The sequence below is a fragment of the Ammodytes marinus genome, assembly GCF_949987685.1.
Source record: "Ammodytes marinus genome assembly, chromosome: 18".
Lineage (NCBI taxonomy): Eukaryota > Metazoa > Chordata > Actinopteri > Uranoscopiformes > Ammodytidae > Ammodytes > Ammodytes marinus.
The window spans coordinates 5,180,258-5,196,659 of record NC_137222.1 but is presented as its reverse complement, the minus strand read 5'-3'; the positions used below and the strand labels follow the sequence as shown (position 1 = coordinate 5,196,659).

Sequence of the window (16,402 nt, the reverse complement as noted above, 5' to 3'; positions counted from 1 at the left end):
GGTAACTTAACAATACTGCACTTTGTTGTGCTGTTGCTACACTGTTAAAGCAAGGGTCAGCCATTTTGGATGGGGCAATGCTTTACAGGTGCAAAGAAAATGCAAACCTTTATGTTTTCAATATGCAGTGTGTAGTGTGTAGATTGTATTGGCATTTTTCAGAACAGACTTGTTAGAAATGTAAGATTAGATTCATAAGTATGTTTTAATTAGTGCATAAAAGTAGCACAGAACGGTCAAAAATGAACATCTTCACCTCATCACCTCATGCTTCTTGTCCTTGAAGGCCACCGTAGCATCTGCAAATTCCCTAAAACAGAGGGGTTAGCAAGGGAGCTTTGCAATCTAGAATCTCACCACTAGATACCGCCAAATACTCCGGTATTACACACTGGACCTTCACAGTATATAACATAGTGGACAATATATGGAAACCCAGGAGAAGATGGAAAGAAAACATTTGAGCAGGTGAAGTGACAGATTTGTCAAAATCACGATGTCATGCTAATCAGCAGAGCTTGTCATTAGCAATTTTGTGTTTCTGCCACATTAGGCTAAATGAGCATACATCACAGTGAGGTAATACACCACAGTCACAGTGAGTAGGCTCATCACGGGCAAGACGATACAAAAATAATAATAAATTGTTTTAATAAATTCACTTTTTATTGTTCAGCAAAACAGCGATACAGATAAAAAGATGTTGATTTGAATCTGAAGCATACGTTTGATTTTCTAAGTAACATTATTTTTCACATAGAAGGCACTTCGACAAAGGTGATTTCGAAGGGGAAAAGTAAAGGTTGGAATGATTCAAAACTACATCAGAGGCTAGAAGACATAAATGGCGGGTTTTTCTTATAGAGAAAAGTCTGTCAATGCAAATACAGGGTTTACTTCGTGGCACAAATGCCAATGAAATACAGTCGGACATCCATAATTTAGTGAAGTCTATGAACACTGAAAAGCAAACAACACATTGGCCCTGTGGTACTGAGTGGGCCAGCTATGTATGGCTGTTTTTACATGATAATGCTTGGTCAAAACCATACACGGCCTAACATGTAAACATTACTGAGGAAATATACCAGTGTTTTTGACATTTTATCTTTAATGGAGTATTGACTTGTTTACCACTTCTATGATGCCTTCTGTGTGTTCTACAAAAGGGGCGTCGTCACTTTACTCAAGACTTTCACAAAGTTATTGCTGCGATTCTGGACCTTATCCTTAAAAAAAAAAAAAAAAAAAAAAACAGATATCAGAAAAATACAAAAATGTTGCATTTGAGTGTCCATTGAGATTCCAGTTATTTCCAACTTCCGAATCTTAAGCTTCTGTACTTTAGTATTCAAAGTGCAATGTGTGTTTGCAAGTACCGCCCTGAATTTGACCCCAAAATCACAGGAATAACATGTATGAACTCTTGCATTAGGTGACGTGCCCCTTTACCTTTACTACAGGGAGTAGGATAGTGGGGTTGGGTGAGGGTCGGGTTGGGGGGGGGGGGTCTATGCCTGGGTGAGAGCTTGTTTTAGGTCTCTTAGCAACATGGACGCCATGACACTTTTGTCTGTGCTGATGGTGAGGAGAGCGCTTGAGGATTCCTTCAGCTCCAAAGAAACCAACACCAACGCCCCGCTGCTGACCGTCCGCCCCGCAAACCTGGGGGAGGGAAAGAAAATGTATATGGGTCAATTTTGAGATTTTTGCTTCCATTACAAGTTTTCTATCATACTAGTATAAATGAAAAAGGTCCAACATGTACATTTAGGGTGTATTCACACATGGAAAGTCCGTTAGTTCACTTGCTTTGGTCCAGACCAAATAGAGTTTAGATTTTTTTTGTTTGGTGTGGTCCACTTTCATATTGCCTCTTTTGCAAGTGAACCAGCATTACGAAGCAAAACCACACGTGATCTGAGGTCATTCATTCATTGGACAGACATTCTGGGGTGGAGAGAAGCAGGAAGAACGAAGTAAAAACTGCGAAATATATCATTGATATAATACGGGGTTAAAAATAATAAAAAGGCCTACATCTAGCCTATAAATAAAGAAGAAGAAAATCAAATTATTGTTGTTTCATATGGTTATAATATGTAGCCCTAAGTCAATGCCACGTTATGTGGCTTGTAGCCTACGATGTGAAACATAATGTATAGCCTACTGTATTGTTGCTGTTGGACGCGCGGCTCGAGAGAAGAATAGGCTCAAGCTGACACTCAGCTGATTAAGCAGTGTATCAGCTGGGTGTCAGTTCGGCGCAGTTCAGTTCCAAACTGACACAGGGACAGTATTGACGGTCACGTTGGGAAGAAAAATAAAAACACACTTCATGCAAAGCGCAGCGTGAACCTGTTGGCACTGTGTGGGAGACGCTCCCCTCTCCATCTGATCGCTGAACATATCAGCATGTGTACGCGTCATTATCAACTGTAATATTTTCGCTCGGGGCTCCCGGTCAAACCACAACTAATCTTCCTAACAACGGCGACAACAACACTTTCCCATAATGTGAAGCTGATGGCGATTAAAGAAAAAAAAGAAAAGAAAAGAAATCAAAGGCGCAGTGCTTCCTGCAATTGGGTCGGATCGAGTCCGGCCAAATTCACACCACAAACGAACTGCAGCAGAGTTCGTTTTGAAGCGCATCGAGACCACCTCTTCAGCTGGGTCTCGGTCCGCTTGTTTGGTCCGCCCCCGAGTGCGATTCCTGTATTCACACCTGCCTGAAAGATGCGCACCGAAGGCAGAAGTGCACCTGAGTTCGTTTCAACCGAACTAAACACGGCATGTGTGAATACACCCTTAGTTGTTTATTAGACTAAACCTTGTCTCTTGGCATCTGTATATTTCTCCTATACAACCATCTCTGCAACGGCCATTATCTCAACATTAGTTATTTGTCGATACTCTCAATAACCTCAACTTCTTCAGCACTTACATCAATGTAACTTTCCATAATCATTCTTAGCTCTATTTCTTAAGGTTATTACACAAGGATTTGTTCATATGATGGTAATTGTCTGATTAATGATACATTCTGTTATAATAAAAAAGCCACATGCACAAAAGGCATTTTTTAAAGACCTGTACACAGTATTTTTTTATTTATAAAATGAAAAATGGCTGTATCCAAAATCTGTTCTGTGAAAACTTTGGACACCAATATGTTCTAATTCATCGATTAAATACTTTTCCATTCAAAGTGTTAAAAACACACGTACAATAAAAAAAAACAGGCATCCTAAAAAAAGACAAAAAGATTAATGTGTTGCCCGACTACAGTCCCAAACACCTAACTGAAATGTCGCCCCCCCCCCCCCCCCCCCCCAAAACCATAAATCCTCACGTTCGCAGAATTCTCCAACACCTCACACCTTGTAATTACTCTAAATTAGTTCTGTGAGACAAAGAAGAAAAAACGATGTGACAGGAAATATAGAGCGCGGAGCAACAGACTAGTCTATTATCCCAGCTGACTAAAGAGCCATTAGGGGCCGAGACACGCCCTCCCTGTCACTCAAACTACAATCTAGTCGCTTTTTTATGGACTGTGGCTGTCTATGGGTGTGTGTGCCTATGTGTTTGTCTATGTGTCTGTGTGTGCCTGTGTGTGTGTGTGCCTATGTGTGTGTCTGTGTGTGTGCGTGTTTGTGTGTGTGTGTGTGTGTGTGTGTGTGTGTTTGTGTGTGTATGTATGTTTGTCTATGGGACCCTCTGGATACCCCCTGTCCCACCCGCTCCCTCAGGACCTCTGGAGAGAATTCCACGTCCCCCATTTCCTTGGTTACCGTCCCTGGCGACTAGGGGCCAAACCTGGGAACACATGGTCCCCATTGAGAGCGCTAACAAGGGGCAGACAGCGGGCTATGACCTGGGGCGACCCTCCTCTTTTTAGGGGCGACCGAGCCTAGTTGAGACCCCCACCCACTCTCTCTCTCTCTCCTGGACCTAGTAGCCTCACGCGGCTATCTGCTAACTCCTAGCCATCTGCCACCATTTAGCGCTACATCGCCCCAACAAAAGACCCCCCGTGGCAGCCCGCTTAAGGCTTGACAAACAGCCCACAAAGAGCCCCACTTAGGACGGACTAAAGCCTTGTGAAGAGCCCCCCCCCCCCCCCCTCCACACACACACACACACACACACACACACACACACACGTAGGACACACACACACACACACACACACACAAAAAGGTCGCTGTCAGAGAGCACATCTACCGTGCTGGAGCGACTAGCACATCCACCAATTAGCACGTTCACGTTAAAGACGAACACAGATAGACACACGATGGTGGGGGGAGGGGAGGAGGGGGGCACTGAGTGGGACACAATGAAACAGCACTGGCTCACGAACAGAGTGTGTGTCTGGCCGTGTCTCTGGGGAGCGGCTAAATTACCATCAACAGAGGAGAGGGAGTTTATCAGCGAGAGAGAGAGTCCTCCTCACACGCTTAATTAAAATATTAGCCACTTCAGCAGGAAACACAAGCCATTCAGGAGGAGAAGGGGATTCATTTCACTCAAAAATACCAAACCTCTTAATGCTCTGCTCTCACTGCTTCCGTAAATAATTCAGAGTTTTTTTTTAACATCGATTCAAACGACAAATTCAGGGTGTGCTCTGTGTCATAATGTGCTCTAAACCTTTAAAAAACAAGGAACTTGGGGGCGCCCTAAGCTCAGTTGGTAGGGCGTTCCCCCCCAGGCCGGGCCCAGCAGCAGACCCGGGTTCGATTCCCGCCCGCGGTCGTTCTCTGCATGTCACTCCCCTCTCTGCCCCATTTAACCTCTGTCTCTCTGTGCTGTCAATAAAGCATAAAAATGCCCAAAAAAAAGAAAAAAGAACTTGTGTCAAATCGGAGCTAAATACACTTTTTTTGAAGTGCCCAATGATATCACATTGTTGGTCTTGTATAGCCAGAGAAATTGGTACAATATTGAGGAGGTATATCATTTGTAATGATCCAGGCTTGTTCCTGTTGGGGCAGCCACCCAAAGAAAAAGTTAGAAATATAAAAGAAGTTCTAGGTTGTTATAGAAATTGTTGTGTATCGCCAGTAAAGGGAAAAAACCTATGAACATAATTTTTCATTTTTTATTTAAGTTTTTTATCCCCCGAATTGTGCCGTTACCATCAACTTTTTTGATTTGATACTTCAAAATGTAAATATTTAATGTTTCCTTCATACATTTCTTTTGTTTGAAACTATAACAATAACATAAACAAAGTTATAAAACAAAACACTAACAAAATAATCCTATTCATGCAAAAACAGACAACAAAGTGTCCTGGTAATATTCTTGATTATTCAACACACAAGTCATAAAAACATGTTGCTTATCCCTTGGTCCAGGCTCCCTCAGGCCTTCCCTTGCCCCCTCTGTCAGCAGCTTAAGGTGTCTGTGTGCTCCCTGTGGCTTTGCTAATGGATTTAGGATATAAATCTATCATTTACTCAGCCAGTTAACAGCACAGCCCGAGGCTGCTCTCTCTCTCCCTCTCTCTCAGGAGACTGTGTGGGCCTTTGTAAATGTGTGGTAATAACAACCAGAGAAAAGTCTTTTGATTGTGTTTGGTTTACAAGTGTCTTTGATTTTTTAACACTCTTCTCACTTTTCTGTTTGTGGCAGCGCTGTGGTTTACTAAACAACTAGCTCTTAAAAAGGTGGAGTCAGCTATTCTGGAGAATGCTTGTTGTCAGAATCAATTTGTCAAAATCAGTGAATATCACCTCAAGATCTGCTACCTGTCTGTACTGTGTGTGCGGCACTGAAAAAAAGTCCAGTGCTAATACTCAGCCTAGGCTCTGTAAACTGGTCTGTAAACAAAGGGGGCCCACCGTAGCTAGCAACATACCCATTTTACCAGTCTGTAACACTTGATTTTCTTTAAGCACGCACACACAGTACAGACAGGTAGCGGATCGTGAGGAGATATTCACTGACTTTGACGAAAAAGTGATTTTGACAACAAGCATTCTCCAGCATCACTGACTCCACCTTTAACACAACATCAGGGCATTTTTAAGGGCACTAGAAGGGGGAGATTATGGACAAGCGAGGGGCCTTAAACGGGTCATTGGTATTCCCCTGCACTCTTCACACACTGGGCTTAAACACTGGATTAATTGCGGCGTATGGAAAGAAAAAGCAAAGCATAACCCCTGGACTTAGAGCAAGGCAGGGATTGGCATCGATCGGCAAAGGGCTGCGGCTAAGCATCGCTCTCCAATTATCTACGATTCTCCTCAGTGCAGAGAGCCTGTGTGTGTGTGTGTGTATGTGTGTGTGTGTGTGTGTGTGTGTGTGTGTGTGTGTGTGTGTGTGTGTGTGTGTGCCATCTGCCTCCACTGCTAACACAAAGTGGGCTTCACCTTTATGATCACCCTCACGCGGAGAAGACACAGGACTCCGCAAACCAACAACGCAGCGACTTAACCCGCAGCGAGTATACAAGCACCTTGCATCTTAAAGCAAGACACGACAGGCAAAAACATGGATTTATAGCTCTATTTTGCTTCCATAACATGTATTCTTTCATTCTAGTATGAATACAAAGGTCCAAAATGTACATTTAAGTGTTTGTTTAACTAAACCTTGTCTGTTGGTGTATGTACATTTCTCCTTTACAACCATCTTTAACGGCTGTTAACTCAGCATTAGTTTTTTTCAACACAAGAATTTCTAAAGCACTTACATTAACTAAACTTTTCATATTTATTCCAAGCACTATTCTGAAGGTTATTAGAGAAGGATTTGTCCATAGGTTATTAATTGTCAGATTTATGATGTATTTCCTTCTTAAAAACATGCATTTTTAGGACCTACATTGTATTTTTTGATTTACAAAAATGAAAAAGGCTGTATCCAAAATCCGGTTTCATTAAAAACTTTGAACACTTATATCTTTGAAAAACATGAAATAAAGATTTAAACTATTGCTTTATTGTTAAAGAGATGCAAATTTACACATAATTAGTTGGATATTGAAAAATTTGTATCTTCATTCAAATATTTCTGAAAGAAAATTGTAATACAAAAGATATATGTTTTAATGTTGGTCATCAACTGGCAAAGTTCAAGTTGATATCTATAATGAAAAAGGTTCCCTCTTCTCCTGCAGTGTCTCCCCTTAAGTTAACATTTGAGACGCTTTCAATCTCTAGAAACGAGAAAAATAACGCTATACGCTAAATCATGGACTTAAAAAATAAATCAAGCTTGGAGCGAATGTGTGGTGGCTAGTGCAGGTGGACAAGTGGTAGTGTGTCCTTCAGCTGAGTGGTCAGTGACTGAGGCCAGACACACACACACTCGCACCAGGCAGATGGCCAGAGCTATTAGCCCCAATTACGACCAGCAAAAGCCTCCATGCATCTCCACACACACACGGCCATACGGGCAAAACTGCAGCTCTGAACTCCAATGGACAGACGGACTGACACACTACAGAGGACTGGAGGAGAGAATGGACCAGGATTTAAAGGTGGACTCAGTCATTCTGGATAATGCTTGTTGTCAAAATCACTTTTTTATCAAAATCAGTGAATGTCTACTCACGATCCGTTAGCGGTATCGGAACTGTGTGTGGGGTGAAATTTTATTCAGTGTATTACACAGCCTAGGCTCTGTAAACGGCATTCTGCTAACTACCGTGGCCCCCTTTGTTCGCATACCCTTTGTTTACATGCCAGTTTACAGAGCCTATGCTGTGTATATGAACATTGTAATATTTTTCAGCTCACATACAGTACGGACAGGTAGTGGATCGTGAGGAGATGGTATTCACTGATTTTGACAGCAAGCGTTCTGCAGAATCGCTGACTCCACCTTTAACACACACACACACACACACACACACACACACACACACACACACACACACACACACACACACACACACACACACACACACACACACACACTCTCTTTGAGTCATCTGAAGACAGATCATAAGCCACAGCGCTTCTGCTCGAGCAATCTATTATGAAGAGACCAGACGTTTTAATTACTCCGGTTATAAATGATCGTCAATTACATTTTAAATAGGAACAAGAATTCAACTTCAACGAGGGGAAAAAAAAAGAAAATAAAAATTCAAAGCGTTTAGAGAAACATAATTTAATTATATGAAAAGTGTAAAGTAAAGAGAAAGCGTGGCTTATAAATCAAGGGGTTCAGTTTTTTTTTTTTTTTTAAATTAGGCTCTAACCAGAGGGGGTTGGCAACGCATGCGAAATTCGATCAAATTTGCTTTCAAACGGACTGAAAAATAGAGCACATTTATTCTATTCCGCCTGTTTAGACATAAACAAGAACAGCGTTTTCTAAATTTGCTTTCCTGCTTGATTTATTGCCATCCTCCTTTCCAGCAATCAATTTCTTGTGTACCAGTGGCATCCCCCCTCCACCCCCTTACTCCACTACACTCGGGCCTATATGCCTGATTGGGAAAAGCAGTGCTGCACCCTGCTGGTAAACAATAGAACTGCAGTCTGTTGCTTTGTCTAACAGCCCTTGTGTTAACTCCACCACTGCCGTATAGAACTCAGAACTGTGTCATTGTAAGAGTTCATATTGAAATCCTATTAATTATTTTAAAGGTGGAGGCAGCGATTCTGGAGAACGCGCGTTGTCAAAATCAGTGAATATCTCATCACGTTCAGATACCTGTACATACTGTGTGTGCAGTGTGCACTGCAATTAAATCTGGTGTTTATACACAGCCATGCTCTGTAAAGGGGACCCACCGTAGCTAGCAACACACCATGTTTACAGAGCATAGGCAGTTTTTTAACACTTTTTTTTCAACACACACACAGTACGGACACAGTAGCAGATGTGAGGAGATATTCACTGATTTTGACAAAAAGCGATTTTGACAACATGCTTTTTCACTGACTTCAACTTTAAATTCTCCCTCCCTCCAAAGGCAGGGACAGTTGGCGTGATCTCACCCCGATCAAAGGGCCTTTTCTCTGGGGAGATGAGAGCAGAGGATCCTGGATCATGGAGGTCATTCCACACACGTCAGGTTTAATGCCAAATGACCTCCACGATAAACTCTCAGTGGGTGTATCCGATCAGATTGATCAGTAGGCTTTTCTCTCTGTGTGTGTGTGTGTGTGTGTGTGTGTGTGTGTGTGTGTGTGTGTGTGTGTGTGTGTGTGTGTGTGTGTGTGTGTGTGTGTGTGTGTGTGTGTAATTCAAAGTATGTAAAGTAGCAGCATCACACAAAAATACTAAAAGACTAAAGCATGCAAATAAAAAATCTAAATATTTTTGGTTCCAGTTTTTTCAAAATGTGAGAATTTGCTGTCTGTGGTTTGTTTGATTCGTAAATGGAATATGTTGTGGTATTGTACTGTTGTTTCAAACATTTTTGAACGTCCTCTTTGACTATTGGAACTGACAATGGGCAGTCTTTCACCATAATTTGGCATAATTGTAAAAAAGAATCAATAAAGAAATGAACTGCGAGTAGAAAAGCGTATTGTTATAACACCACTAGAGTTCTTTAAGACTTGGTTAAGATCCAAAGTTGTGGCAAAAAGGTAGAATTAATACAAGCATGGATAACAGTAAGCAACATTGATTAAAGTTCATTAGATATCATTTGTCTGTAAAACTTGCTAAATAGAAAAGGAAGCCGTTTCCAGGCAAACCAATGGTTTAGCAATAATACCTATCACAAGTTGATGATTGCGTTCATTATTTTGTTCCAATGATCATTTTCTTCACTTATTGAATTCTTGTTTGTGTTTATAGAATTAGTGCCCATCATAACATTCCAAGCGCCTGTGTTGACATTTTTTTACGTCCAAAACTCAAGATATTCAGTTTTCTGTAATAAAAAAGTAAAGAGACGGAAAGGAAATATTCACATTTAAGATGAAATGTATGATATTCTTGGTGGAATTTTTGGCCTTTAAAATCAAATCACTGATAAATTAAGACAATTGCTGCGGATGGACTTCATTGTATTGGCTTAATGACATATGTTGAAGAAGGGAAGAACTGCAGAGAACTTCAAAATTTCCCAAAAATAAAAAAATAAAGAGTCGGTCACAAACAATATGGACAAAGAGTGTCTTCATTATTTAAAGACTATTCACAAATGTAGATTGTCTTCCATCCCAGAAGCAGGAGAGAGAGAGAGAGATTGATAGCATGGAGTCATTTGAGTTATTGGTTATTCTGAATGAGCTATGGGGCTTATTGGACGCTAGCTGGCTAACATTGATTTCCACTCACTCTTTCAGCTCAGCGTAACCTTGTGTTTCTTTCTGTCTCACTCCCAAGACTTCCTTACTGTCCCTTAACTGATGCACTGTCTCATACGTTTCTGTCTATTCTAGACCTGAATCTACAAAGGAATCATCACCCAACACAAGATCACGTCAAAGTTGAAAAGATGGGAAACGTGGAGAGATGTTGAGATGGCAAAGAGAAATGTGACAAAGAGAATCAAGGTTAGCAAAGCTTTTACTACAAATGCTTTTGCACCACAAAGTTATTTAACAAATTTCAAGATGGCGGATTAAAAATGGAGGTTCTCTAGTGCTTTGCTTAAAAGTGGACGCAGCGATTCTGGAGAATGCTAGTTGTCAAAATCCATTTTGGTCAAAATCAGTGAACGATCCGCTACCTGTCCGTACTGTGTGTGCCAGGAAAAAACATGTGCTTATACACAGCCTAGGCTCTGAATAGGCCAATACATATTTGATCAAAGCATTGTGTCTCTTACTTTGTGTATGGGTGTCGTAAACAGACGAACGCGTGGCGGACAGGACGGATGGAGGGAACGACAAAGAGGAAGTGAAGGAGAGACAGAGCAGGAAACAGAGGGAGAGAGAGGGAGGTGGAACTATCTATCAGGTGTTCGGGTGTGCGTGACAGAGGAGGAAGCTCATTAGCACACTCTGTGTACACCAATTACACAGCCAGGCTTCTCAGGGCATTCCCCTGGCGTTGTGTGTGTGTGTGTGTGTGTGTGTGTGTGTGTGTGTGTGTGTGTGTGTGTGTGTGTGTGTGTGTGTGTGTGTGTGTGTGTGTGTGTGTGTGTGTATGTGTGTGTGTGTGTGTCTCTCTATGTGTCACTGTCCCTCCATGATACCTGCATGCACTCTGTTTAACTAATTGCCACGTAAAACACAATTATAAATCAAGTGCATGAACGCAGCCACATTCTTTTTATCACACAGATGGGGGAAGAAAGAAAAAATCAATCTGGATATGATTTTATCAGTGAATCACAAAATAGTTTTGGGATCTGTACATTCACCATAGCCTGCTGGTATAAAATACACTGTACTAAACCAGGGGGAAAACATTACAGAACATCACAGAGCTAATAGGAAACGTGTTGTTGTGTATTAAACTTCACCTGTGTAAGCTGTTGTTGCTGGATGAAACCACGCCCACATTGGCCACAGACAGGACCTGCTTGCTGACGGCCAGGCTGGAGGTGTTTGCTGTTGCCATGGTGATGGTTGCCGAGGTCTCGTTCATGCCGAGGAGTTTACCTGAGAGGATGCAGAGAGGGTTTAGGCATTTCAGTGAGAGCAAAATCATGTTACCGATTCAGATTCAACGTATTTGACCAGTTTAAAGGCGAGACACGGCAGGCAAAAATCAAAGTTTTATCAAGCATTGGTCATTTTAAAGATTTGGTCTATTCTGTTTCCATAATGTGTCTTTTTTCACACTGAATAAAAGGTCCAAAATGTACATTAAGGTCTTTATTTGAGTGAACGTTATCTGGATGCATCTGTATATTTCTTCTATAAAACCATCTTTAAAGGCCATTATCTCCCAATTTCTTTTTAATACTCTGTTTTAAAAAACTCAACTCAAAACCACTTACATCAGCTAAACTTTCCGTAATCATTCTGAAGGTTATAACAGAAGGATTTGATCATATATGTTGTTAATTGTCTGATTCATGATACATTTTATTCTTGAAAACATGCATTTCTAAAACCTGTCCATAGCAGAGACCTGTACACACATACTGTAATCCAAAATTTCACTCTTATTCATCCACATTCCTGAAAAGATTATAATACAAAAACTTGGGTTAAATATAAAGCATAACTGTTCATGCTTAAATTAATATAAATAAAATTCAGAAGTCAGGCATTACACATCTAAAATTAGACTATTTTTGGACGCCGACTGAAGAACAAATTAAAACAGATTTGAATGGGAACTAAAATGCAGGAAGCTCAACATTAAATAAGAACTGCTGCCTTCTTCTTCTTCTTCTTCTCTTTCTTAAATAATGCAGAGAGAAAGAGTTGAAAGAAAGACTCCCAGTACAAAGCAAAGCACCAGTTAATGTGCACTTAGTAACGAGCACGCATTTGAAAGGAAGAATGGAGATAAATATGCACAAGTTAGGTTGGAAATAAAAAAAAAGAGGTCTTAAAAAAGGCAACTCATAATGAAAGCCTGTTAACTGAACGAATGAATTAACTTCACTCCATTGGTACAAAGCAGCAATTTGCCAGAGAGGAGAAAGGTCTAGTGAGTCGCTGTACTTGTACCATTCAATGTGTTTCTGAGTGCGAGATGTATTCAGCGGAGCTCAAAACATCCACAAATGAAAATTAATTAAAAAAAGCAGAAGCAGCATTTAGCAGGCACTTAAAATGGCACACTGGTGGTGGTACAGTTTACGAGTGCGCTCTCAACTCTACAGGTGTGTGCTTTGTATGTTAGGAAACAACGTAAAGTGCTTCATAAGAGCCTTCCAGCCATTTGCCTCCTTAATGACAAAGGTGAGAAAAATGTTTATTAGGATTTGATTAGCTTTTAAAGACATCGCTCATGAATACTGCATATTGGAGAAGGAAAACACAGCCTCTATTCGTTTCTCTAGTGACAAAAAAAACCCTGCAATGCAACTTTAATTACCGGTGTGTTATTTAACTCTTGTGTAAATGCATTTTAAGGATTAGGTTAAAAGGTGTAGAGATTAAGTTAAATTAAGTTATCTTTATTAGTCAATTTACACGAGGCACATTGAAATTCGTCTTTTCGCAAATCCCCTCTCAAGTTACCACACTTCATAGGGGGTCAGAGTGCAGGGTCAGCCATAGAATAGCGCCCATGGAGCAGTTTGGTGTCTTGCTCAAAGACACAATGGTAGAGATGGTGGGCACCGTAGATGTAATACCAGCCACCACAAGTTTTACAAATAACACCAGATATAGTTTTTCTTAATGCCTTAGTCATGGCTACGCTCACCAAGGAACTACAGCTGGCATATTAAAACCACTACCGCTTTTGTCCAAAGGGGGTGCAGGAATTGACACAAACTGAAAGTTCCTTGGAGCACCTTTAAATGTGTTTTAAACTTAAAAGGTTATTAAAGTATGTTTGTCTCCTTTGTAAAGCTATAACCCACCTTGCTCCTTACTGTAGTCCTGTTCCGTCATGCTGCTGGGCATCAGAAGCTCTCCCACCACCGGCTGGATGGAAACACTGAACTGGTCTTCCTTTGTGCTGAGTGAGGGAAAACAAATGTTAAATATAATAGTAACTCGGCTTCCCTTTTTGTACACACCAGTTTACAGAGCCTAGGCTGTGTATTAACACCGGCGCACGCACAGTACGTTCAGGTAGCAGATCGTGAGGAGATGTGCAGTGATTTTTTTTTTTACAAAAAGTGATTCTGACAACAACAAGTGTTCTCCAGAATCGCGGACTCCACCTTTAACTCCTCCTGCTCTGTTATTTAATTTGCTGTACTTGTGCTTTAGTTGTTTGTGTATTAAATGTTTCTCTTGCCAATCTACACTCTGTTAAAGGCATTCTCTGGCCAGATTGATTCCCCCCCCCCCTACCATCCTGAACAGGTTTTCTGATAAGTCTATTGATCGGATGAGCAGCGGTGTCAATAGCATTCAGCAGGTTGATTTGGGTTTGGGGCTGATTGGGAGAAAAGGAATAATTGTTATTCTAAGTGAACTGGGATCAATGGTTTGCTGATGTCTCATGTGGGAATGCCAACACAGAGCGACGGGTACGGAAAGAAAATACAGGAGAATTAACCAAGAACAAATGAGAGGCTAAAAGATAAAAAGAAGCTGCAAATTAGCCTTAAAGGTGGAGTGAGTGATTCTGGAGAAGGCTTGTTGTCAAGATCACTTTGTCAAAATCAGTGAATATCTCCTCACGATCCGCTACCTGTCCATAAGCCGACTGTGTGTGCGTGCGCTGAAAAATGTATGTTAATGAACATCCTTGGTTCTGTAAAATGGTATTTTTAAAAAAAAAGGTACAGAGGGGGCCCATCATAGCTAGCAACATGCCCGTTTACAGAGCATAGGCTGTGTATCAACACTGGATTTATTTTCTTCAGCGGACAGGTAGAGGACAGTAAGTAGATATTCACTGATTTTGACAAAAAGTATTTTGGTTTGCAATTATATAGTATGCCTTTAAGCTATGGCTTTTTTCTAGTAAAATTACGACTTTATTCTCATGACATGATTCTTTTTCCAGCAACGTGGCCCTCATACTCCTTGATACAGAGGAGTAGGAGTGAAGGAGTAGAAAGGTGGTGAAAAAGACATACAACAGACGGAGAGAGAGAGAGAGATGGAAAAACAGTGAGTTGATATGAGTGGATGTCAACTTGTCTCACCACAAGTGGAAGTTGGCTGCTTGTGTCGAGTCGCTGAAGTCAATACCCATGGAAACCGTCACCGAGGCCTCTGGCTCCAACCGCTCTGTGTGTGTGTGTGTGTGTGTGTGTGTGTGTGTGTGTGTGTGTGTGTGTGTGTGTGTGTGTGTGTGTGTGTGTGTGTGTGTGTGTGTGTGTGTGTGTGTGTGTGTGGGAGTGTGTGTGTGTGTGGGGGAGATAGTGGAGAGACAAGAGGAGAACAAGTGAGTGACAAGGGCATAGTCAGTGTGCAGCAGTGTGGGGAAGGATGGAGCAAAGTGTGTGTATGTGTGTGTGTGTTTCGGTGTGTGTGTGTGTGTGTGTGTGTGTGTGTGTGTGTGTGTGTGTGGGTGTGGGTATGGGTGTGTTTCGGTGTGTGTGTGTGTCAGCAGCAGAGTGGAACAGACAGGCATCTTCCACACCACTTGTGTTTTCTACTTCACAAAGCAAGGCCACCGACCGTGTGTGAGAAATCTATCCTTCAATCTCATTCCCCCCACACCTCTAGCCTCCAGGGGGGAAAAAACTAAAATAAATAAATAAGAAATAGAAAACTTGAAGGACTAGCATATTTCCAAAACAACAGGCTTGTCAAAGAGAGCATCAGCATTAAGAGAGAGATATGGCTGCGTGGGAGACAGACAGAGCGGAGAGTTATGCCTTCTTTCTACGGAGTAGCACAACTGGGTTCGGTTCGGCTCGGCAGGGAATGGTTACCCTAAAAATGAACTTCATTCTTAACTCTAGAATGCTCTATTAATGATCTGCCGGGTTAAAGGGGTTACGAGGAACTTTAAAATATTTCTGAAACAGTCAAATTTTTCCTCTTACGATCATACATTACATGTAACAGCAAACGAGACCATCAAATAAGCCTACTTGGTTTTTTTTCTTTATTAGTTTGTTATCGTCGTCATTCCGTACATTTTCAATTATGCAAATAATATATTTTTTTCTTAAAGAGAAAAAACGCAAAGAAATGCGTGCCGAACTTCTATACCAAACCAAACCGTGCACCGTTCAGTGGAAACAGCAGGAAAATGCTGAAGAGATAGCCTGGACAGCTATATAGGGAGCAGGAGAACACAGACAGACAGAAACATTCTCCACTCCTCCCCAGTCGGCCTGTGTTTCTCTCTCTGTGGAGCATTGGGCTGTTTCTACTCTATAACTCTTTCTGCACTGATAGAAAGAGAGAAGAGGCTCCAGAGGAAAGCCTTCTGAAAACACAGCCATCATGGACTCACTACCACTCCAAGCCTTCACAGCTAACTCTACATTTACTTTGATTTGTTTTACCCTTACAGTCTATGCAATATTCTTCCTGGTCATTTCACCCTCAAATACATTTTTTAGACTATAATGTAATGTGCTTCTATCTGGTGTACATGTAATTGTATACATTATGTTGTTTTAACTTAAGGATGCCTATTAACAACAGGTGAAGGGACTGAAAACTAGCTTGTATGCTAACTCACACACACACACACACACACACACACACACACACACACACACACACACACACACACACACACACACACACACACAGAAAACAGAATAACACACACACACACACAGAAAACAGAATAACACACACACACACAGAAAACAGAATAACACACACAGCTTTGTCTGTTTTCCCTTGCAACTTATCCAAACCGACTCCGGCCACCGACTCTGCTCACAATCGATCCAAATTACCCACTGTTTGCCTGC

General features: G+C 41.3%; 1 protein-coding gene across 1 annotated transcript in view; it reads right to left on the bottom strand.

Annotated features, from left to right (window-relative positions):
- Nucleotides 1-720: 720 nt before the first annotated feature.
- The window catches only part of ap3b1a (adaptor related protein complex 3 subunit beta 1a), a 56,832-nt gene continuing 41,150 nt past the window's right edge, over nucleotides 721-16,402 (bottom strand). Inside the window, exons 24-27 of the mRNA XM_080047075.1 lie at nucleotides 14,666-14,750; nucleotides 13,424-13,521; nucleotides 11,399-11,537; nucleotides 721-1,665 (exon numbers count right to left, since the gene is read on the bottom strand). Of these exons, the coding sequence (XP_079903201.1) occupies nucleotides 1,512-1,665; nucleotides 11,399-11,537; nucleotides 13,424-13,521; nucleotides 14,666-14,750 (476 nt within the window). The 3' untranslated portion in view covers nucleotides 721-1,511. The remainder of the gene's footprint in view (nucleotides 1,666-11,398; nucleotides 11,538-13,423; nucleotides 13,522-14,665; nucleotides 14,751-16,402) is intronic.